Source organism: Numida meleagris, chromosome 3, assembly GCF_002078875.1.
Source record: "Numida meleagris isolate 19003 breed g44 Domestic line chromosome 3, NumMel1.0, whole genome shotgun sequence".
Lineage (NCBI taxonomy): Eukaryota > Metazoa > Chordata > Aves > Galliformes > Numididae > Numida > Numida meleagris.
The window spans coordinates 66,031,956-66,056,362 of record NC_034411.1 but is presented as its reverse complement, the minus strand read 5'-3'; the positions used below and the strand labels follow the sequence as shown (position 1 = coordinate 66,056,362).

The 24,407-nt window shown below is 38.4% G+C and overlaps 1 protein-coding gene across 1 annotated transcript in view; it reads right to left on the bottom strand.

The window, feature by feature from the left end:
- REV3L (REV3 like, DNA directed polymerase zeta catalytic subunit) overlaps nucleotides 1-24,407 on the bottom strand; it is a 115,655-nt gene that overhangs the window by 3,193 nt on the left and 88,055 nt on the right. Inside the window, exons 19-31 of the mRNA XM_021391901.1 lie at nucleotides 19,324-19,439; nucleotides 15,405-15,523; nucleotides 14,730-14,848; nucleotides 12,743-12,884; nucleotides 9,563-9,807; nucleotides 8,485-8,593; nucleotides 7,397-7,603; nucleotides 6,492-6,601; nucleotides 5,365-5,479; nucleotides 3,788-3,925; nucleotides 2,396-2,586; nucleotides 1,240-1,486; nucleotides 170-379 (exon numbers count right to left, since the gene is read on the bottom strand). Of these exons, the coding sequence (XP_021247576.1) occupies nucleotides 170-379; nucleotides 1,240-1,486; nucleotides 2,396-2,586; nucleotides 3,788-3,925; nucleotides 5,365-5,479; nucleotides 6,492-6,601; nucleotides 7,397-7,603; nucleotides 8,485-8,593; nucleotides 9,563-9,807; nucleotides 12,743-12,884; nucleotides 14,730-14,848; nucleotides 15,405-15,523; nucleotides 19,324-19,439 (2,068 nt within the window). The remainder of the gene's footprint in view (nucleotides 1-169; nucleotides 380-1,239; nucleotides 1,487-2,395; nucleotides 2,587-3,787; nucleotides 3,926-5,364; nucleotides 5,480-6,491; nucleotides 6,602-7,396; nucleotides 7,604-8,484; nucleotides 8,594-9,562; nucleotides 9,808-12,742; nucleotides 12,885-14,729; nucleotides 14,849-15,404; nucleotides 15,524-19,323; nucleotides 19,440-24,407) is intronic.

Below are 24,407 nucleotides of genomic sequence, written 5' to 3'. Positions count from 1 at the left end.
AGCAGCTGCTGCGCTGCCTTCTAGAGCAATGGGAAAAGCAAATGAGTTGTAACACGTTTAACACCAGCACTGCACTTCCTACTTGCGCTGAGGGCATTCAGCGACTGCTGCTTTGGAGCTCCGGCCTTTGCCCACAGCTGACGGCTGGCTGACAGCGCTGTAGCCATACCTTGACCAGCTGGTCTTGCTTGCGCTCCAGCTCTCGGATTTCTTGGTTGAGAATCACTGCCACATGCTGTGGCTGGCTTCTGCACTTAGTACAGATCCCGTACTGGGTCAGTTCATCACACACGGGACAGTGTAAGGTCGTGAAATACTGCGAGATGGTGCCTTTCCGTCCTTCCAGCTCACTGCGGGCAGTGGAGGCAGTTTTCTGAATCTGTTAATAAAATTTAGTAAAAGAAAATTAAGAGGTAAGTAACTTCCCAAGAGAGCATCTTGCTTTCCTCCTAGAGTACAGAGATTATTTTTCTTTTTGAAGAAGAATGGAAGTAACAGCTGTGGGGCGTGGGTTAATATGCAAATTATTAGTGTGGATACGTAGGCACAGCAGCGGCCCGAAGCGAGGCGCTGAACCACCGCTGCCGTGACCTGGTTCACTGGGAAGCTCATCAGAAAAGAGAAAAACAGCAACCAAGACATCCTCAGTCACCTGCTAAGTTCCCAAACTCTGCTCCTGCATTGGTCACCTGCAGGTGCTGCCCTGCTACACGCCCAGCATGCCCTGGCTGCACTTCCAGTGGCTGCAAGTTTGGAAACAACTAGCTGAATGTTTCTGGTGATAGAGATTTTGAAAGGAGTGTTCCTGCTGCTTGAGCACTCCCACCTTTACTACATCGAAGGAAGGTCTTCAGAACATCTTGGAACAGCAAGAGTTCCGATATTTACTACAGAGAGACTTAAAGTGAGTACAGCCAGGCAGACGAATACACAGCTATTCCTAAAAATAAGCTATTACAGCAAAATATTATTTTGAGCTATGAAAGTGGCCAGAAAATGACAGTGTCATCAGCCCTGAACAGAAGGACCGGAAGGAAAAATTGATTTGCTAAGTGAAAAAATCACACTCAAGATCTAAGAGTCAACCCTGCGCACGTGGCCATCAAAGCACCGCCCCGTAAAATAAATAACCTTCTACGTTACCCCAGAGGGGCCTCACTGTGTGAAAAATCACGATAAAACCAAACACTGCACAGACGCACCACGCTTGCGATCTCATTTGTTTCCAAACACGCTTACCCTTGGCAGTTCATGATACCAGCTGAAGACGTCTATGCCGATCAGTGAGAAGACCCTGGCCAGCGGCGGCAGGATCTGTTTGGTGATGTAGTAGGTGGCGTTCAGCCTCAGGCTGGGGTCCTGCAGCACTTCGGCGGGCCGCCTCACCAGCTGGATGAGGGGCAGCCCAGGCATGCCGTACACAATGACATAGGGCACCCGCTCCCCCACTCGTGGCTCAGAGCGACGGTCATAGGCGAGCATTCTCCTGTTGAAAAATAGATTTTACAGTGCAGCTTACAAGCCAGGGAAACAACTAGGAAACTCCTCCACCTGGTGATATATTTAGTAGCTCTGCAGAAGACTGAAGTTGACATCTATTACGAAGCACAGGACCGGGCTGTTTTATTTTTAGTATGCATCACGATCAGACCTGAATATTATAACCTGGAATATGAGCCCTAATGCTATCTCCTCTTTCAGGTTACTAGGATTTGCATGCAGGTTGCTTTCTAGCTATCGTTTTCTTAAAGAAATAGATTTACAGAGAGCAGCCATGGTGCTAAGAAGAGCTCAGGTACCAAGAAAGCAAAGGACTATTCAATTGGAAGAAGGCATCAACTGCAGGTCAAAAATTTTGTTTATTTAAAAAGCATAGCTTAATTTGAAGATACTTTACATTTAGCAAGGTAAAACTGGAAAATTTGCCAGTTCACATAATTTATTACTGATAGGCAATCTCAGCTGGATGAAACACCAACTCTAAGAAAGGTACTCTAAAAACTGAAAAATTAAGCCTGGTAATGTATTTCACAGCACTGTCAGATATTAGTATTATCATTTTAAACTCTAACATATATATGTAATATCTGTGAGTTAAAAAACTTTCTGTTGCTCATCATGCCCTTTTACAAAAACAGAAGTATCGCTAACAGCAGCGAACACATCATTTTACATGTTGATGTGTCTTGATAAGAGACCTTACTCTTGAATATGTCTGGCTTTTTCCAGGAACAAGGAATGGCTTTCTGATGCCTGATCTCTCTTCGCACCCAGAAGAAAGTCAGAGCCAGCTGCTGCCATAACATCTGAAGGAGACATCTCCCTGCTACCTGTAACTAAGACAGTACAAAGGTCAAGGGAAAAATCTATTATTAGCACTTTGGCATTTCATTACCTGGTGATTTCCAGGGCTGGTACGCAGGATCCAGGCTTGTAAGCAGAGCTACCTCTGTACTCTTTTGCAAAGATGAAGTCTTGTATGCTGGCTTTTCCTTCCAGTAACTTCATGCACTGGTTCTGAACGTACTGTTTGATCTGACTTATGTCACGTGTTTCAAATAGCAGCTTGATAGAACACTCAAGTATCTTTAAAATCAAGGAGAAAGGGTATTTTTTTAACTCAAAACAAGAAATTCCAAATGATGGAGTAAATTACACGCAAATATGAATATACTGTTTAGGAAAAGTATCAGTCATGAACTAGAATGTTAATGTGAGAACTGGTTGCTCTCTCTTGCACTGAAGGACATTCATAAACATTACTGAACAGGTTTTTTATTTTCTCAGGTTAACACAAATATGAGCCTGCAATTCACTTATTTTGTTCTCACACTAGTTCTTTTTGTCAAGAAAGAATTATACATTACTGACAGTAATGACATTTATGAATATAAGGATTAAGAAGAATATTCCTGGGATATTGGACAATATCAAAGACAGCAATGTAATGCCAATTTCAATCAGTCCACTCTCTGAAATTTCACATCTTTCATGATATGACCGTGCTCGGGCGCTGAAATTACTTTGGCAATTACAGAAGTTTTCCAGAGTATGAAAGAGAATGGTTTTTTTTTTCCTGCCATTTAAGATGTTTTTCTAAGATTAGCTGATCACCTCAGCTAACAAAAAATTTGGGATTAAAAAAGAAGAATGGAAGTTAATCCTCCTACGTGCTTACCTTTCTTACTGGGATGCATTTGTTTTCACTTGATTAAGAACAAGAGTCTTTTCGTTTACAAATCCCAATACATAGCTTAAAATAAATAGGCAAGGAATTTTATTTTAAATGAATTCTAAGGGGAACTGGATTTATGTTATTGAGACACTTAGTGGGAAAGTCTGCCTCACTCACCTTGGAGTTGTATTTACTTCCCCGTAAAGTGAATTGGATCAGTGATGGTCTTCAAGAAACCTTACATAGAGGTGAGCATTTTTTATGGGATTTATAGGGGCCAAAAGATAGTAGTATAGTAGTAAAGGTGGAAACTACAAGACCTTGTGATCACAGAATCATAGAATTAGCTAGGTTGGAAAAGACCTACAAGATCATCCAGTCCAACCATCCACCTACCACCAATAACCCCGCTAAACCATGTCTCTCAATGCTAGATCTAAATGTTTCTGTGATGCTGCACAAGATCTTCAATTTGACTTTTAAATGACTCATACCAGAAAAACAAAGTCTCACGCAGCTCTTAAAGACCAGAAACTCTCAGAAAGGATAAACTTTCAAAGAAATAACAGAATACTATGATTTTATTCAGGAAGAAATGTGTAAGTATTGTACCTTGGAAACAGCAGGACAAGAGTCCCTTCGGACGGTCTCTATGCCTTTTGCATCAAATACCGGGTCCTTCTGGTCCAGTGTTTCATACATGTAACCCACATACCTCTTTTTAGTTTGTAGGACACACGGCAAGTAGACCTGGAATGTTTAAAAAGAGAACTGACACACGGTGTAATCTGAGTATCCTCACACTTTTCTGGATTGCAACAGTCAGCATTCTTAACGCAAAAGTAATCTCTTTTTTAAAAAAGACAACAACTTTATTTCAGACATCAGACAAGAGAACTTTATCTGCCAGAGTAATGGCTTTTGAACTTTCTGTTCTCAAACGTCACCTTTTTGAAGCCTATGCCTGGGAATGGTCTCCTTACACATGGATTTTTAGGGTCACGGTCTCTTTTACCTATTCTCTCTAACCTCTGATTTCATTCTCGATTGTCTCAGTATTCACTGACCAGTTTTAGAAGAAAGAATGGGGAGTAATGGCTTCTCAGTATTACTAGGACTATGTCACGTCTTCCTGGCTCTCTGGAAGAGGGAGCAGTGAGTTTAGCAGGCTAAAGAGAAGCCTGCACATAGGTGCCACACTTCTTTACCAGATGCTCCAGCTTTGAGTCTGCGTATATTAAGTATTTTTCTGTCTTAGGAAGCCACCCTAGGAGAAGATTCAGTATTTTGAGCCCTGGGTCACTTGAAGTGAAGCACTCAGACATGTATTCAAGACTATCTTAACACCTCATTATTTTTTCTGCCCAATTATTCCTTCAGCCTAATGACACAGAATTACCTCAAGGAAGTGGGAAGGGCCTCTGTACATCAGTCAGTGAGGAAAGGTTTTGTGTCTTCCATAGGTATCCTGACTTTTTTGGCTAATATTTTTCTGCTCTGTTTTCAGTGAAAAACGTCAATTTGCTTACGGATTCTGACTGACCCTCTTGAATCTGGTATGTATGTTAAGAATGTCTAGAACATCTGAACCAATCGCCCACTAATGACTTTCCCAGGACAAACCTCCACCAAAATTAGTATCACATTGCCTTGCTCTTCTGTAAAAAGCTTACTGTCATTAGTACTTCTTCCAAAAGCCTACTGAATGAGTGTTTATGATTTCTCATTTTATATGTGTATGCATCACACAGACATATCCTGAAGTGTGTGAAAGCCGACTGAAGAATAAACATCTGGTTAGTAGTTAATACACTGCAATCTCTTGAAGGGTTGGTTTACATTTTCTCTACTGAGTTTGTTTCCTCCTACGTATATAATACCAAACTGAGGGAGACATTTCCAAAACTTAATGAAAAGAGAACTTGAAACTGCCTGGTGCTGGCAGGGCAACAGGCCACTAGGCATCCAGATGTGAAAGTCCGAACAGTTCTTTTTGCTTTCACTCTGCAGCGTTGTTCTGAGAAGGTCACTAAGGCATTAAAAAGAAAAAGGAGTTGGCAACACACCCTCAGAAACAGTACAGTGTATGACTGTTGTTTATAATTACATTGTGTTTAAGACAAGAAAAATCTTTTATCTTCACACTGCTTTCAACTCAACACACTTGAAGTAAAATATTCTCCTTTTACCTTTTCAAACTTCAGTTTAACCGGTTTGGGGTTTGTTGCTGTTACAGCTTCAGCAATTTCTTGACCAATCTTAAAAGATTGCTCCTTAGTGGCTCCTTTCAAGAGTACAAACATGCTGCAAGAAATCAGACGTAGGAAATAAGAACAAATCTGTTCAACATAGTTTCTGAAGCTTATGAGCTAGTTTCCTGATGGCAAGGCAAAGACACACAGTCATCAATTCTGTTCCCTTCCATCACATTGAAAAGCCGAGTGTTCAGTGGAAGATTAGAAGTGCCAAAGGCATGATGAATGCTGGGGGCTGCAAGCATGACTACTCCAGGCACTGCAAAACTTCTGAGTTCTCAGGAGAGAACTGTAGGGACCTCTAGGAATAACTGCTTTTTTCACTACAGCCAGCAAGAGGATCTTCCTTCCTTCCCCTAAGAGTTCTTTTCTCATTGTGTATGTAACTACTACAAATCTACTATCTTTGAAATTTCAAGTCTTCCAAGACATCTGGCTGAAATTGTTCACTGGATTCACAAGTCACTAAGGAGGAACAACCGGATCAACTTTGTTTCTCAGGGCAGAGGAATGATCCAAGTCCAGGAGCAGTGGTGGATACGCCCACAGCATGTACATCATTTAGATGAATAAATGACTAAGAAAGGGGAGATATTTACATAAGGTACTTCAGGCAGCCTCACCATATCATTTTATGCTTTGGTGGCCACTTCTGAATTGCATCCACTTATGAAGCTTAAAAGAGCGCTTTCCTCCAAGCATCAGCATGCAATATCTAATGTATTGCAAATCACTCTTTTTTCCCAGTAAGAATGTCATCATGAACAGGCACAAAAATACTCATTCAATAAAGAAGTCTTATATTAATTAACACCAGAAAAATATAATTTCTTTCTCTTCTTCCTGTTCCATAAAATTTACTAAAGAAAGAAAACCCTCTAAGTGCTTTCACAGAGTCCTAAAAGAAACTCCAGGAAAATAAATATTCTTTACTTTGCATTATTCTGCAAGACAGTAAGCAACACCCCAAAAAGAGTTCATGTACCTTTTTCAGTATCGTAAATCCTTTATGCTGAGAAAACAAAAAAACACATCTATGAAGAACTACTATGATTTATTACCTGTCCGTATCACCATACACAACGTGAGCACCCCATTTTTTGGTATCATTCACCAGTTTTATAGCACGTTCCAATGTTTCTCTGGCTTTGTGGACAATGCTGTCCCCAAGCTGCAATGTTAAAGAGAAATTGAAATTCTTTATTCTAATGCTGAAACTGATATGAGCTCTCGGTGAATATGGTCTAACCTGACTTGATCTGTTTATGAAAACTACTATATCGAGATGGTGTATAATAACTAATGGTTTAAAAGAATATAATAAATTAAAAATAAAAAGCTTGCTTACATCACACCACCATAGCAGGAATTAAAAGGAGAGTGATCAAATTATTACAAAAGAATTAAAATAAAATTTGGTTTAAACTTCTTCAGGCACACGGAAAGTAGAAGAACAAGAAAATATTGCTTAGGATTGCTTTATTCAGTTCTTGGATTCTGATGATTCCTCCTTTTATAACAAGTACAAAACAGCAATAATGTTTTATTTCCACCAGTAGAACTGTAATCCAATTTACCTTTGGAGAGATTGCTATAGAAATGTCAAATTCAATTTTTTTTTAATGGGAAAAAGAAAAATAATACTTTTTTTTTTTTTTAAAGAAAAAAGATAACAAATAAATCCCGAAGTTGCCGATTTTCAGTACTACAAATAAAGAATGGCTCTTATGATGCTACTCTGATTATAGAATCATAGAACGGTTTGGATTGGAAGGGACCAGCTCCCCCTGCTATAGGCAGGGACACCTCCCACTAAACCAGGTTGCTCAAAGCCCCACCCAGCCTGGCCTTGAACACCTCCAGGGTGGTTAAATACATTTCAAATAATAATATTGTCTTATCTGACTATACATTAAAAACAGTGTGTCTCTCACAGTTTTTCTGTATTTTTATCTGCAACACTTACCTCAATGCATGGCATTCTTCCAGAAAAATTAGCAGCAGTATAACCGTATGTAAAATTAGCTATATATTTAAGACCTAACTGACGTGCTTCAAGCATTCGAGTTATAGCCTTGTCATGCTTGTAAGCCTTCATTGACTGTTTCACCATTATCCTTGTCTTCAGGATTTCTTCTAGCATTCTCGGCAGCACGCCCTTTCTTACTGAAGGCTGACACAAAGGGAACAAAAAAAAAATATGTTAAAAGCCCAACCTAAACAGTTAAGGGCAGAAGCAAAACCTAGAACGTTTAGATAATCACTGATAAGAAGACAAATTAATTAGCAAGATGCCCTAGGCACCGCTGGTTTAGCTCTTCATGTAAATATTACAAGTAACCTAGAATACAGGCAGAGCTCTTAAGGGCAGGGTTAACAGCTTTTTGTTGTTTTCATCAGCTCTGCTAATGTATTGTTTTGCTAACCTTATTAACTAAAATGGTACTTCAACAGTTAACTCGCTCTATTAATTCTGAAAGCATCAGAAGGTGAAGGAACATTACCTTCTAAGAATTCTACAAGCATTCTTTACCTAAACTTTTGTTCTACATTAAATCATATATTTAATGTATGTCGATGACTGGCTAATTATTTGTAAGTGCTCCAGGCCATATTTATGAATTCATTATAAATCAGCCAGCAGTACACAGCATAAAATGAGAACAATAAAAAGCAAGTTGGGGAGTTTCATCTCCCAAACCATGACGCTTTGTCTAGGAAAGCGTTCTGCTTTTCAGGCAGGAGAAGAATGAAGTGTTACGTGCAGATAATTACTGTTTGATCCCCAAACTGCACAAGTGAAATACAGTTTAATTATAGATGAAATAAGCCTTTGGTATAAATGAAAGCATAAAGATGACATTTTATTTTCTGAACTGCCATAAGTTCGGTACTCTGACAAGTATCAACAAACACTGGGAAATGAGACTGAGCCTCCCCCCTCTTCCATCTGCTCTTAATGCAGCAAAATTTAAACTACAACATCAATTTGATCTTGAGCTAGTCAGCCAACAGGAAGCGAAAATGCCTGTCACAGAGCACCGACATCATTACCTTGACAAAAGCCACGCCACTGGGGGACACTGTGATATCATGCCTAATCTGGTAAAGCAAATCGGGAGGTACTCTCAGAGAGGTGCAGCCAAATTTGAATGCATCATATCTAACAAAAGAAAAATTAAATATGAAGATCAGCCATTCATTCATTTACAGCCCAACGAAGCAAAAACATCAACTCACTTTAAAATGTGGTAACGCCAGCAAGGACAGAATGACAATTACAGTCTCAGGAATAAACAAACAGTCATTTAAAATTTTTTAGCTTCATACAAAACATTCTAGGAGTAAAGTAGTAATACGTAGCTAAATTGCACAGAGGGTAATTCACCCATCCCTTCGTTAATGCGTTATTTCCAAATGTTGAGTTAGTGGAAGCAGATAATCGCACAGCAATCTTGTATGGAAACTACACACGCCTACCAAGTAACACATGGCGTGTATTTTCTTCCTACCAGTTCAGAATTTCAAATCAGAAACTTGAAATTCTGCTGATGACACTCAGTAATCATTGCATACATCTTTCCCTTCTTCCAAATACTGTTTTATAAAGGTAATTATAATGAGCAGTGAGATTTTTCTTTTTCCCCAATTAACAGAACTACCGCTAAGATCAGTAAGAGGTGCTACACAGAATTAACTAATTGTATCTTTCCATTTTGCATAGTTAAGACGAGATTGAACTGCAACAGTTAAAAGAGGACAACAACAACTTATGAACATATGGTGGAAAAATACTAGTCCAGTTCTGAAAACAGATAATGGATTTATACAATGTTTCAATTTATTCTGAAGCAATATTAAAAACTAGCATCACCACAGTGATGGAAGATGTGTACACACATGCACAAACACACAGATAGATTACTACTATTATTATACACATACACACACCCACATGGAAAACCTACACACACCCACATGGAAAACCTTTACCATCTCATTTTTTGTAACAGAAAATGGGGCTATTCACATACATGCATAATTTCCAACAAATGCAAGGGTTCTCAGTGTCTTACAAAAGATGCTGACATCGCTGCTGAACCAAAGTTTGTAAGGAAGAAAAATAACTTACTTTCCTAAGTTTTCAACAGGTCCCAGACAGGTTGAAAAACAGTAGTTGTACGCTATCACAATGGAAGGATATAATGACTGGAAGTCTAATACAAGAACAGCATTGCTGTAGAAGCGAGATTCAGGCTCCATTATTAAGGGAACACACTGAGGGGCTTTCATTTGAGCTCGCTGCTGGATACTGGGCGTCACAGGGATGTAATTCATTGGCTTTGCAACACGCAGCATCATGGATTCCACACGATACTGTAAAAAAGATTGGATGTAGTCATTATCATTTCAAAACATAGAATAAATATGGTTATATTAAAACTATATAAGTATGCACTTAGATTTTAATGCACAGACAACTATTTCTGAAAATAAACAGCTATACTCTTATTTTTAATGCACGCTTTCTGTCACATTTAACTGAACTTTGTGTTTCCTCCTCATTTAGAACTACCCTTTAAAAATGAAGTACTTCTGATTTACATCTATGCAAAAAAAGCATCCAGTTCAGGATAAAAATTAAAAATCCAACAGGCTACAACAATATTATACGGCCATGTTAGAGTCAGTGAATGAGCATTTGCTAATCTGCATTTTAGTTAGACTTGCAAAAACATTGAAAAAAATAAGATATAATACGCTGTTGATTTGTTTACCATTTGCCTTAGGAATTTGCACAGAAATGTTATGTATGCAGTCCAGAAAACAGAAATGGCATGCAAAGTTAGTAGTAGTGTCTCCAAGGTTGTGACTGTGCAAGATAACTAGAATATACTTGGCAGCAAAAGAATCAAAGGAAGAATATGTAAACCCATTTCTAAAGTCACCTTTTGCATCTTAAAGCTTTGCACTGAGTATCGTGCTTTTTCCCTCACGATGCTACAAGTAGTAGAGGAAGAATAAATTAACAAGGACTTTAAGTACTTTCACATTATTCAAGATATCACAAAAGGACACGTGGTGGCTGCCACATTAGAGAGAAATCAGCTCCAATTATTTACATATTATTCGATCTTTACAAGCACTAATAGGCAGGTACTCACTGTATCTATTTGCAATAAAGAACCAAAACAGCTGAAAATTACGTACATGAATGGCAAAGGACTGAACATCCTGAGTTATCAAAGGACAATCCTACAGAGTCTTTAGACCCCTTGCTTTGTCAGCAATTAAATCACTATTCCAAAGCCCTCTGCCCGATGCACTGTATATTCAATCATTGTACTGAACTGGCTTGGTACTGTTTCCTTAATTCTGATACTATAAATGAAATTACAGAACCAATAGCTTTAACAAGATCCTGTCACCTTACAAACAGATTGGAAAGTGCAGCTGTGTGGTACCGTAAGACGCTGCTGCCTCCTTTATAAACCTGTGCATCCAGCGATGGGCTCGGATGTGTGAAGAGATGGTCAGGGAGTAAATCTGTGCAAGAGCTAACATTTATTTTTCTATTTTTCAGCAAGTTCTTCAACCACCTGACTAATAATCCATACTATGTCCATCTCATGTTAGAGTTGTTTAGTAAGCTATGGAATATTCAAGATAGCTTAACAAAAGAAAAATCACCTTTAGAAAAGTCTTGTAAAATTTAATAAAAGACACTTAAAAAACATTTACAAAATTAACTGAAAACCTTGCTTAGCACTATTTAATTTTAACATCTATTTTAGATAAGGAGAAAAGGAACATAATCCTAAGATGCAGTGATCATTCTTCAGAGTGAAAAAAATATATCTGAGGTGACTGGGAGTTGTTGCAACTCACCATTTTTGTGAACTAGAAAGTTTCAATGGTGGAAAAAAAATACGTGCACAGAAGGAAAGAGAAAAGAACAGTCAGGATAGAAAATGCTGCATGTTTCTGTTGCTCACTCCCACTCACAGCCATTTGAGAAAATGACAGGCAGAACAGTCTTTGCAGGCTGCAATCATGATAGTTTAAGCGTATCTACAACTGGCAGTATGCCAGTCACACCCTCCCTGTCCCTAACTGTGCATTTCTCTTCCCTTACTCCAACAGCAGTACTTTTTGTTCTGATAATATGGTATGCCAATTCAGGGAGCTGAACTGGCAAATGCCTATCAAACACTCCTTTCTCCCCACCTTCAGCTCCACATCAGCAAAAAATTAAAAAAAATAAATAGATCGGGCTAGTATAGCTCTGCACCAACAAAAACATGCACAGGGTTAAGAGCTGGCACAGGCAATTGCAGTTGGGGAAAATAGGTGGCAACATTTTAAAACTGGCTTTATTCATTTTCATTTTTTAAATTGTTAAGGAAATGCAGCCTCAGCCACTCTAGTCTTTGGCTGGCTTAAGACAGTGTTGGTCTGTTTAGGACATTAGCTTTTAAGTTGTCTTTCTGTTGACAGAATTTGGCAAAGTAATAAAATCCTGGTCAGCTAGCTGTCTATAAAAACAGAAGGCAAAAGATGGTAGGAAAGTTTGTGGAGCAAACACATCAGTGAGAATAAGTCTTTCATTTCAGGTGCTGTTCAAGTCTCATGAGAAGTCGTGGAAACAGCTTAGTGAGCCTAGGCAATCGTAACCTGGGCGAGATAAGTCTTTCTAAGTCATGGAGACTCCTGAAGTCCCAAAGAAAGAGTAGGGTAGATCTGCCCTGCTTCCTTTTCTTCTGATGTCAGTACCAAATTAACAAAACTATGCATCTGGTATGACATATGTATTTCATAAAGCCAGAGCCTTTCTTGTCTTATTGTCAAATCTCACCCAGTGATCTCCTGCATAGGAGATGTCACTTAGAACACACGCAGCTGTTTTGCCTGCCATGGAAGAAAATCACCTCCTCTCTCAGAGATGCTTGATTATATTTCTTGATATCTTAAAAAAATGTTCATTTTTCAGACTCATGTAAGTGTGAAAAATATCAACCCAAAATGAAAATTTAGTGTTCCAAAAGTCAGTAGAGGAGACTCACCGGAATAATTACATTTGGGGCACTCTTAATTATTTTCAGTAGCTGCTGTTAATATCTGACACTAACTATTCAATCCATTATTACTGCTTTTGCATTGCCTTTCTTAATGCTTAAATTTCACATTATGCAAAACAGTCCTCTGACCTTGAAAAAATACATACAGTGGCTCTTAGAAACATACTGATGTACGGAGACGTTTTGTAATGACTACTTTGCTTTCGTGAAGTGTAAGGAAAACGAAATCTTACCTGGGAGCCTCTTGTTAAAACATGTAAGAACTGAATGCCAAAAAGTCTCGCCATTTCACTTGTTCTGTCAATCAAATCTAGTTTTTCTAACAACTGGAGGTTCCCATGGACTCGGCTAACATAATGATCAACCATTTTCCATCTGTGAAAGCGAACATCTCATTATAAACAATCAGGAGTGCTGCTCTTTCTAAGAAAAATGTATTTTTTATGACAGCTTATTACAAATGAGCAAATAAAATGCTCCTTAGGACGTTTTCATGCAGTTCTTTAAAAAACGTGGCACACAAACATACACTTATACATTCTAAAGATACACACAGAAAGTGGCATAGTAACCTACTGCTAAGGCACATTACAATAACATACTATATCCTGTTTTCCTTATAGAATCATAGAATCCTTATTGTTGGAACGGACCTTTAAGGGTCATCTAGTCCTACCCCCCTGCAAAGATCAGGGACATGCACAGCTAGATCAGGTTGCCCAGAGCCTGATCCAGCCTCACCTTGAAAGTCTCCAGGGATGGGGCATCAACTGCATCTCTAGGCAACCAGTTCTAGTGCCTCACCACCTTCACTGTAAAAGACTTCTTCCTGATATCCAACCTAAATCTACTCTCTTTGAGCTTTAAACCATTTCCCCCCATTCTATCACAACAGGCCCTGATAAAGAGTCTGTCCCCTTCTTTCCTGTAGCTCCCCTTTAGATACTGAAAGGCTGCTATCAGGTCACCTCGTAGCCTTCTATTCTTCAGGCTGAACAGCCCCAGCTCTCTCAGCCTGTCCTCATAGGAGAAGTGTTCCACCCCTTGGATCATTTTTGTGGCCCTCCTCTGGACACAGTCCAACAGGTCTATGTCTCTCCTGTACTAAGGAGTCCACATCTGGACACAGTACTCCAGGTGAGGCCTCACCAGTGCAGAGTAGAGGGGCAGGATCACCACCCTTGACCTGCTGGCCGCGCTTCTTGTGATGCAGCACAGGATACGGTTGGCTTTCTGGGCTGTGAGGGCACTTTGCTGGCTCGTGTCCAGCTTCCCATCCACCAATACCCCCAGGTCTTTTTCAGCAGGGCTGCGCTCAATCCTTTCATCCTCCAGCTTGTATTGGTAGTGAAGATTGCCTCGATCCAGGTGCATTTTGATTTTTTGATCTTCCATTTGGATATTTTGAACCTCATGAGGTTCACCTGGGCCCACTACTCAAGCCTGTCTATGTCTTTCTTGTCACCCTAAAGAATTACTAAACCAGAAACTTTAGCTTCTCTTCATCTGTTTACATGCTTTTTTTTTCTTTATTTTTTTTTTCTTTCTTGACTGGACTTTTGTGTTAACAACCTTCCACAGAGTTTGTTGAATTTACATTTGTAATTTCAACACTAAACCAAGTTCCCACATAGTCCAAAAGTATTTAAGACATCACATATATGTTATGAAAGACATTCAAATCAGTACTCACAGTATTATGAATTGTTGACATGACACAACACCAAAACACTCCAAGGAAGAGTGAAGCCCACTGTGATATGTGTCATATAAAGATATTTTTAAGCAGCTATAGCTACTGTCTGAACATCTTGTACACTGTTCTGTACTATTCTTAAGCCTAGCCTGGATGGCATGCACTGTGAAGTAAAACAGAACCATGCCAGTATATTAGAAATCCTTCTGATGAATCCTATATACAAAATAAAGATCTTACAGAACTTCAAAACAGTAGATCTATTTAGACATGCTGGAACTGTAACTTAAAATTGCTTTGCTATTTTAAAAAGAAAAACAAAGACATCATATTGAGGATATAACTATAAAATAGAATACATCAGAACAGCGGAGTAAACAAGCTCACGTTGCTGTATGTAGACTGTTCTAGTACCTCAGCTAAATTGTTTATTTCTCTCTGTGTTGATTTTAGCTTGTATTTACCCAATGCTAAGAATCTGGCCTTAGAAAGAACAAACAAAAAATATCGTAAAAATGGATTACCTGTAGACATCTGCCTTGTTATCAAACCAGTCAGACAGGACTCGGAAAGTAAACAAAGGAAAACGTTGATGAAGAACATGAAAGCCCACATTTTCAAAGGTGTAATTCATTAGATTCACCTATAAAAATGCAGAAGATGTGTTAACATGCACAGTCTTTCACAGTCCAGGAAATCCGTACTTTCAAAGAATGCTAACAACTAATTCATTGCCTTTGTATTAGTATTCTTTGTTACCTAAATGTAAACATCTTTATTTAGAATTCCCCAACTATTCACAAGTCATGAAATAATATCCCTCATCAATTGAAGAGACTGCACAGAATTAGAGAGATCACAAAGACCGGGTCTGACTTTGATCAGAACAAAGTCTTTTAAGATTGAATCAGCCGAATGTTGAATGTGAAGTCATGAACAGCAGAACAAGTAAGTCTGAGAACTCAAAATAAGTTCAAGGACTTAGTACAAGTGCCGTAGTAGCTGATTTGTTAAAACGGGTAAGTTAGATTCAGTATTTTACATTTTAGTGATAGGCAAATCTGTTCTCACAGAGTAGCAGACAGATCTGAAAAGGTGTACCAAAAGAAAAAGCTACATAAATTACATTGATTTTTCAACAGCATACAAGAATTCAAAAAAGCATAAATTCAAGACATTAAACTGTTTTTAAACATTACCTCATTTCTCATCATTCTCCAAATATTTAAGATAATTCTTCCAACAATATTTATTTCACTCATTGTATCTGACCCATATTCATCCAGCTCAGCTGCGAATCTGTTCTCTTTATTATCATCTAAAGGCATTAAAAGAAAATATATTTAGACAAGATATAGTACAGTCAACATTATCCCTCTGCTCATTTGAGGTGTCTACAAAAATAATACTAATTGTACAAGATTATTTATTTACCAGCTTCCCACAACATCGCTAAATAAAACTCCTCCAAGTTTTTCCACTCTTGCACATCCCTCTGAAGAGAACTGCTTGGTTTCACTGAAATGGTGTCCACAGCAATATATCCTCCATAATGAATAAATTGGCTAAGCGACACTCATGTTACATGAGAGCTAGCTGCAAGTTTATCAGTGCACAGTATGCACAAGAAAAGTGACCTCAGCCCTAAAGAATTTATAACTCAAGGTTTTACTTCTAATGGTTTTAGACAATTGGAACCAAGTGATAGGAGAGAAAACTCAGCACTTTTTATTCTGCGAAAGCAAAACCATTACAGTGGGAGAAGGTACATGTAAGTTCTGGATAGCACAAATGAAGAGAGAAAGAAACAGGAAGGAACAAATGCAGAGGCAGAAGTAGCAATCTGACTTTCTGTAACACAGTGGTGATTACCCTCTAAGAAAGATAATCTTTTTGCCATCTTTTCTTTTTTTTTGATATACCGAAATATTACAACACAGGAGAAGACAGTCCCTGGTACACATTCCTTGAAAATGTCTTTCTTTCAGTAAACCTGAGGCTACAGGTTTGGTATTCTTTCCTGAGAAATCTAACAAAAGTGAGGAACTTACATCTTTCCCCCTTTTTTTTACATTTTAAATTGAAGGCAGAAATTACCACAGTGTTTTTCCAAGACTGCCTGCTTTCTCCAGCATCACTCTGGTTCTCCTCTTCTGACTTCTTTAGGAGATTCACTATGTATCTCAAGTTCCTTTCATGTCTTGCTGGTAAAGGCAGGTGACTAAGGATACTGTGGTCACAACAGACCTGTTCCCCCGTTGAGCAAGAGACTTTGCAAAAAAGGTGCATTACAAAATTACAAAAACCTGCAATGCTCTACAACTGGTGTGGGGAATACATCACCAGAACCATCTGGGCCTCTTTGGAAGGAGAACTGGACATTTTTCCTACCTTTCAAGTGTGTGAGATGAAATAAAAAGAAGTCTCCCCTCATCCTGTTCCCTAGTTCCTGTTGTTGAGTTGTGACACAAAGAAGGAAACAGGAGTCCACAGTGCACACATTAAAAAAGAAGTTACTCAGCTCAGGCATAGTACTCACTTCTCTTGTGGTATGTCCTAATGACTTATGTATAGTTCACTTCTAAATGGCAAAGGCAGCACCAGACTCAGCCAATAAAGCCAAACCAGAGAGAAGTCCAGCTTTCTTTAAGTTGAAATCACAGGAAAGGGAAGGATAAGTACCTTCCATTTGTGTTTCAATAGGAAGAAAGAGGAGCATGCTGCTTGAAGGAGCACTTTTTGTTCTGAAAATACAGCATGTGAAGAAGGGAGGGAGATATGAAGCATAGGGGTTGGAAAAGCAAGAGGAACACAGAAGGGGTAAAAACCATGGACAAGGAGATCACAAAGCAACAGAGAACACAGCACTTGTACATTTATGGTCATGCATGCAAGCCCACATGTATGGCATGATATTTTAGGAGAAGCTCAGTGTGAAAATTTCCTTATTTTTCTCCTATAGTTCAACGAAAACAAAAATTACTTACACTACTTACCTTAAAGTATTTATAAGAACTAGTGTTAAGTGTTATGTATTCCACTTCTGGGGATACATCAACCACCTGGCACAAGAACTTGTGTACTACGAATATTGGTGCTGTGAAGATCATGCCTATGTCGTGCAGGCTCTCTTTATGTCCAAAGATATTAAGAGCTACAACCCTCTATCTATTCCTTCACTATACCTGAACCGAAGTTACGTAGGACTCTATAGCTGTAGGGAAGGAAGCCTGACTCTGAAATACACAGAGATATCACCAAGAACCAGAGTTCCCAGAGAGGTAACCTTTCTTCAAGGAACTTTTCATGTGTATTCCACTTCTAGCAATTTTAACAACAGCTTGCTATGAAGGTGTGTACTAAAGAAAGCTTTGTTGATGGAACTGTTGATTCTGCAACAACTAAAGTGCAGGCACAGTTGTCCTGTAAGACAAGAACTGTCATCCAGTCTGAGAAGAAGAGGCACATTAGTTACTGAATTGAAGTTACCAAACTGCCCTGAACTGAAGAGATAGCTGAGTCACATTTCCACAGTAGAGCAGCAAGCCCTTGTGATCTTTGGAGGTTTAGGAAACCTTTGAGTGCAACACTTACCATTAATCTTAACAAAGATATTGCTAATCTTGAAGCGTAAAGGGGCCAAAAGGTTTTCTGAACATCCGTCAATACACCTTAAGACTGTATCCAAAGGTACTATTATTGCAACCACTGCACCACCTCAATTGGAACCATCAAAGAAATTCAATAACAAGGTTTGTGCAATTAGCTGTTATTCCCGCAGAACAAATTTGAGATCTTTGTGCTGAAGAGGGAAACTCATGACCTTGGAGGACCAATTTACACATAAACTGTTCTGTGCTTCTGCTTTAATATATTATATATTAATATATTTGTATATGTTAAGCACTTAAAAGTCCAGTTGCAAACAACTTTCAACTGGAGATGTAAATCTATTCCTGTATTTTCTTGTCCCTGAGCGGTCTCTGTAACTCAGACATTTTCTAAACAAGTCACAGTTATCAAAAGTATACAAAGATTTTTGAAGTATAAAAGGAGCCCAAAAATACTCAAATTTTGAGGAAGAAGTGAATGAAAGTTTTTAATGAGACAATCAGAGGCAAGCACTTCTTGCCTCTTACATGGCTATTTAGTTTCTGAACAGATCGTCAACAAGAATCCCGTCAAAAGCAAATTTTGTCATTGTTTTTGATTTTTAAAATCTTACCTCCTTCATTCATTCACAACTTTTTGACAACCCTGAAGAGGTACAACAAATTTTTTTAGTAAATTTTTGCTTCGTAAAGCTATTGACTCTTCTCACGTCAATTTATTTTTTCAGCTGTTCACTAATAGTACTCTTCAGAATGACAGTTTATATTAATTGGCTAACTATAGACAGAAAGATAACACTCTCCTAGATAACTTTCCTCGAGTTCTCAAGAAAGAAAACAACGCAAACAGATCTTTTTCTAAATGCTGGAAGAAGGCATCAGCAGGCAGGACAGCAATGTTTCCCCGCAGCACATGAATGCCCATTAAAAGCAAGGGTTTTATTACAAACCAGGAACATCTTTAATGTCATTGTATTCCAGTTGCGTGTAATGATTATGGCAGCTACCCGGAATTATACATGTGACTGAAGCCATGGAGAAGAGTAGTAGCGGGAACACTACCAGGAACTGAAAACTTTCTGTAATTTATTTGTGTTATGGAATTACAATTAGAACTAACACCAAAAAGTCTACAATGCACAGAGAAGAGAGCCTGATTTTCAGTGATTAGCTGAGAAGTTTCAGCACCTTTGTACGCCAGGCTTTCTACTTCAGCATGCAGCAGAATATGCAAAATGGGATCCCGGCAAGAAAACACAACAATTCAAAAAGAGTTTAGATTCGTGCATATGAGACACACCCAGAAGTGGAATACACAAGACATTTCAAGATTCAGCAAATATTCAAAACCACTACCTCATTGGTATGTATTTTTTGCAATTATACCTATAACACAACAGCAACAACATAAAAGAGGCCTATATGAAAAATCACTCTGCATTTTTTATTTATAGATTTCAACTTTTTTTCTGTTGTAGCTGAACTGAAACCCTACATAGTAACTTACCTGGCACACGAGAAATCATCTGGCATAAATCAACATTTAATGCAGCAGCCCTCTGTAAGAGATAACCCCAGGAATGCATCTGGACTTCATAGCCTAACAAAATGTCTGGGTCATATCTAGAGAGGGGGGGAAAAAGAAAATGAGCTTCATATTATTTAAGAAAATATTTTCCACGAGCAGAGTATAAACAGGATTTCATTCTAATTATGGTCAAAAAAGGATTTTTGTAACATAAAAGTGAAAAAAAAAATAGAAGAAATATTTTCATTGGGAAAGCAATTATTTTTTTATACATACCTATGCTGTTTTAGCCTTTACAAATAAAGAACAAAATCAAAATAAAATAAGAGTTTTAGATATGCTGTATCAAGCGTGACAACAACCTCACTACCTGCAGAAGACAGGCACAATCAAACACAGCCCACTCCTCAGCATTTGCTGTACTATTTTTCGTTATGAAATAGAATAGAATTTGCTACAAGGCTAATCTTTTTTTTTTTTTTTTTTTTTTTTTTTTTGCAAGTATCAGTGTCTTGCATGCTGCAGTGTGCTGTATAATAATCAAAGGACACTTCTGGTCCTAAGTGATGACTCTTCATAGGGAAAACTAAAACTGACAATCGAAGGAGATGTCAAAGCGGAAACATGGAGAAAAGCAACCTTACATGCTATAGCTACTTAAATACCTCTTACTTTAAGATAACATTTTTCTTTCTATAAGATACACAAGAAATACTGATTTTATGCTGTACCTCATGCCAGGTGGAAAATTTGACTGGCTTAGGTATGAAAGAAAGAAAAGAGAGTTAATTTCTGACACAGTAGCTGCCCAGCTTCCAATTTAGGTCTCAGAGATGATATGACTAGACAGGAGAAGAAGTAAGGAGGCTTCAAAGCCAAAGTGCAGGTAGGAGTTGGCTCAGTGGAACACGTATCACCTACCTATTAAAGAGGCACTATTAAAAATGGAAGTTATTATTTGAGTAGCTAGTCACTTGCAGAAGAGCTTAAGAATGATTTTCTTGGGCTGGACCGAAAAAGACCAGCGAAAGAAACTTCTGTGAAACTTCTGTTATTTTTATAGCAAAAAAAAAAAGAAAAAAGAAAAAAGAAAAGAAGCTTCACTGGGAAGGACAGTTGCTTCTTTCAGTGCAGCTCAGTTGTGAGGTCCTGAATCCCAGCTGGCATGATTCAACAGAGCTGAACAATGATAAGGAAGATAGAGGACTCAACAATAACCTGAGGGTCGTGTACCACAGTCTATATTCAACCTCACAGCAAGATGCAGGCTTGCAGACCCTAGGTTATGGGACAAGCATCACAGAATGGTTTGAGTTGGAAGGGAACTCAAAGATCATTTAGTTCTAACTCTCCTGCAATGGGCAGGGTTGCCAACCAGTAGATCAGGCTGCCCAGGGCCCCATCCAATCTGGCCTTGAACACCTCCTCCAGGGATGGGGCATCCACGGCTTCACTGAGCAGTCTGTTTCAGTGCCTCACCACCCTCTGAGTAAAAAATTTCCTAATACCTAATCTAAATCTCCCCTTGTCCTATCAAGCAGGCAGGGTTCCTGGCCTTTTGCATCCTTAAACGCATAACAAATACCAACACTGGCTGACTGCTTGATATAGCAGAATACCCTTTCCTCAACTTCGAAGTTAAAGTTATATCACAGACACGACAAATGAACTTTCAGATTTTCATTTAACATAATCATATCTACCTTGCCTGTATGTCTCAGCCAAAATTTCATGACAACTCACTTTAAAGTATGCAAATACTGAGAATAGCTCCAGAACAGAGGTTCTCTACACTTCTGTCACGGACACTAACTTTTTGTGAAAAATAAAGTATGTGAATCTTCTTATTTAGCATGACCATCTCTTTCTTACAGTTTGGGTTTTTTTTATTACCTAACTAAAGTCGCAAACCCCTCTTTATGCCTACTTCCACCCGTGTAGGAATGGCTTTGATACAATTTTTGCTAGAGCAGAAGTAAATTTTTTATTTCTAGCATTCTGGAAATATGAAAAGAAGTATTTTATATTTGGGTGATATTTTGCTATTTGCTGTTAATATCAAATGAATGCTTATTTGTTTCTGGATAAAAGAAATATATCCATAGTCAAAGAAATAAAAATATTCACTTTTGAATTCCATTCTAACTGTACCCAGTGGTGCAAAACCAAAGTTACTTGAACTTTTTATGGACAAACAAACGAAACTAGCCTGCAGCTCCTTTCAGCACCACAATCTCAGTGTCAAAAAGAGTTATCACCACTTGCACACCACAATCACACAATGATTGTGAACTGAGGTTCCAAAACTATGAACAGTCTTCATCTAAGCTTTGAAACCAAAAGGAATTATGTAATGTTCTATATAGTTATACAATAACCATTAAATTTAACATTTAACATTTTCACATTAATTCTTGTAGCTAAACTATCCAGGTATCAGCATATCACAAAATGCAGTTTATTATTTAAAAGGAAGGAAAGCCTTACAGAAGCCTTACATTTACATTCATATTTGAAAACTGGTTTCACACTGTCCAAAATGGAAAATACTTGTAGATTTTAGGCAGGGCAATTAGTTACCCAGACAGGTTCTACGACAGATATATACTTGAATGAGAAACTTGTGAAAAACTGCTTATGTGGTACAAAAACCATTATCCATTATGCCACGGGTGGCTTGTTCTTTTACACTAGTTCTGAACAGAAACCAACATAGTGTTAGTAAGTAGCAAGTCACTGTAACTACACTAGCAGCTGCCATCTGCGATGACGGAAGGCTGCTTTGTGTTTTTCCTTGCAGGAATAGTGCATCACCTCCCTCACTTCCTACTAAGGAGAGGACAAGTTTTATATTTTTCATCCTCCCGTATCACAGTCTTTACAGTACACTATCCAACTGGTCTTCATCACCAGTTTAAGCTGTCTTATTAAAGAAATCACAGCAAGACCAGCTTTTACACCTGCAAGAAACTACCGCGTTGTAGCACTGATTTTTGAAAGCTGTTGGCTAGGACTAACAAGACAGGAACAAGAGGTAAGCCTGCCAACATAGTGCTCTTTTGTTAAAAGGACGGGCACTGATACTGCTTTGCATTCTGTTGCCAGTCTCTCTGCAAAGATGAAAAGCAGCATTTATACTGGCAGGATTTAAACATGACAGCATTAGCATTCAACTCATACATGCTGCAGAGAGAAGAAATAAGATTATTTTCCTTTCTAGCTAAGTTATATGTGCTGTTATGCCATCTCTTCCACTTTCTCATCTGATAATTTCATGAATGAATTTTAAAGCTCTCAATTATGCCTTCCCTTCTATTAGGAGTCTGCTTTTCCTGACTGCTATTTTTCTTCCAGCTAAAATTAGAGAAAAGGGGGGAAAGAAAATTAGGCCAGACCTACAACACAGACAAAAGCAGAATAACTGGTGATTCAAACACATAAGCGAAATCTCTGAAAGCATTTTTCCAGTTTGCTTTGGACAATAAAAATCCATGAAGTTGATAAAGGACATTAAGCCATTAAGCAGAGATGTCTATGGGAATATTCCACAGAAGATGGTACTAGCCTGGGAAAAAAAGGTTAGATTAACACATCTCTATTTTATACTGAAAATGCTGCTAGAGCATTTACAGATCAATAAACATAATGCCTTGCAATTAATTCAAAATTTTAATTTGCACCATGTTTGTCACCAAGATAAACACTACACAAAACATTTAAACACTAAGCAATAACAGCTAATTAAATTACAAATGATTTATCCCCAATATCTTTAAGAAAATCTTACATCTTTACCCTGTTTTTACGCTTTTAGCAGAAACTACTTCCATGGGAACAAAGTACAGTGCATAGCTAGTGAGTATCAAGTAACAGTGAATCTTCCACTTTTTTTTCAAGCCCATTATGTTTCCAAATTCTCTGCATGTCACAGAGATGGGGACTGTGCATTCCCACATAAGTTCCCCAAATATTGCTCCTCTCGTGCTTGCAAGATCAGCCCTTTTCTGCTATCTTGTGGTATTTGCACTTACAGAAAGGAGGCATAGTTTACATTAAAACTGAAGGAGAGGCCAAGACATTTAATTTCTCTTTCATGGGAATCCACTGCTCCATCAGGCTTGGATATCTCTAGTATTCCTGCCTTTTTTTTTTTTTTTTTTTTAACATCTCCAAGACAATTCCCTGTAGCATTCCATTTCTCCTCCTTCAACAGCCAGCTTTTCCGTGTTCTGTACTGACTGGGTTATGGAGCTATATGAATGTGTTTACCCACTTTTCTGCCTTTAGGTTCAGAAAGAGAGGTGATTTTGTTTTACTTTTTTGCAGGCAGACAGGTTCTTCAGTTTTTCTCTAACTCACTGCAGCTGACACCTTCTGATAAAGAGAAGGGCTACTGAAGAAGACTGTTCAGGTAGCATCACAGAAACCATAAGCACAGCAGTACAGAAACAGGCTCCATATCAAGACAAAAAAAAAACGTATTTCCCCTATGGCAACTCCAAAGAGCCTCACTGGCTCCAGAGGATGGGCAGGACGTAGTTTTTTAGTTGCTTTATGCCAGTTTTGAGCTCAAGTCCTACTTTCTTGTTTACAACCAGAGGACAGCTTACGAAAGGGAAAACTGGACTTATGCAGATGAAGCTTCCTCTCAATCTGCCCCCAAATTATCAGACAACATCTATTGACTTCACAGAAGAACCGTTAAGCTGGTATTTATTTTACTTAGGTATTTGCTTTGTCTTGTTGGAAAAATGCTTATCTTGCTGTACTCATTCAGACCAAGCAAACACTTTCACAATGAAAGTGTAACTCGATCAAACTTCAGCTAATCAATTCCACTGAACTTTCTGGAGCAATATTCATCTTCAAGGAACATGTAAAACAGTAACTCAGCTATAAAAAGATTTGGTAGATTCTCTTCACTGACAAATGGCTAGTGGTACAGCCCAGGAATAAAAACATTTCAAGCATTAACCTCACTGATCTATCAACTCTACTTTGTCTCAACATCTCCATCTCTCAATATCAACCAACACATTGTAAAGACTGAGTTGGTACTCTGT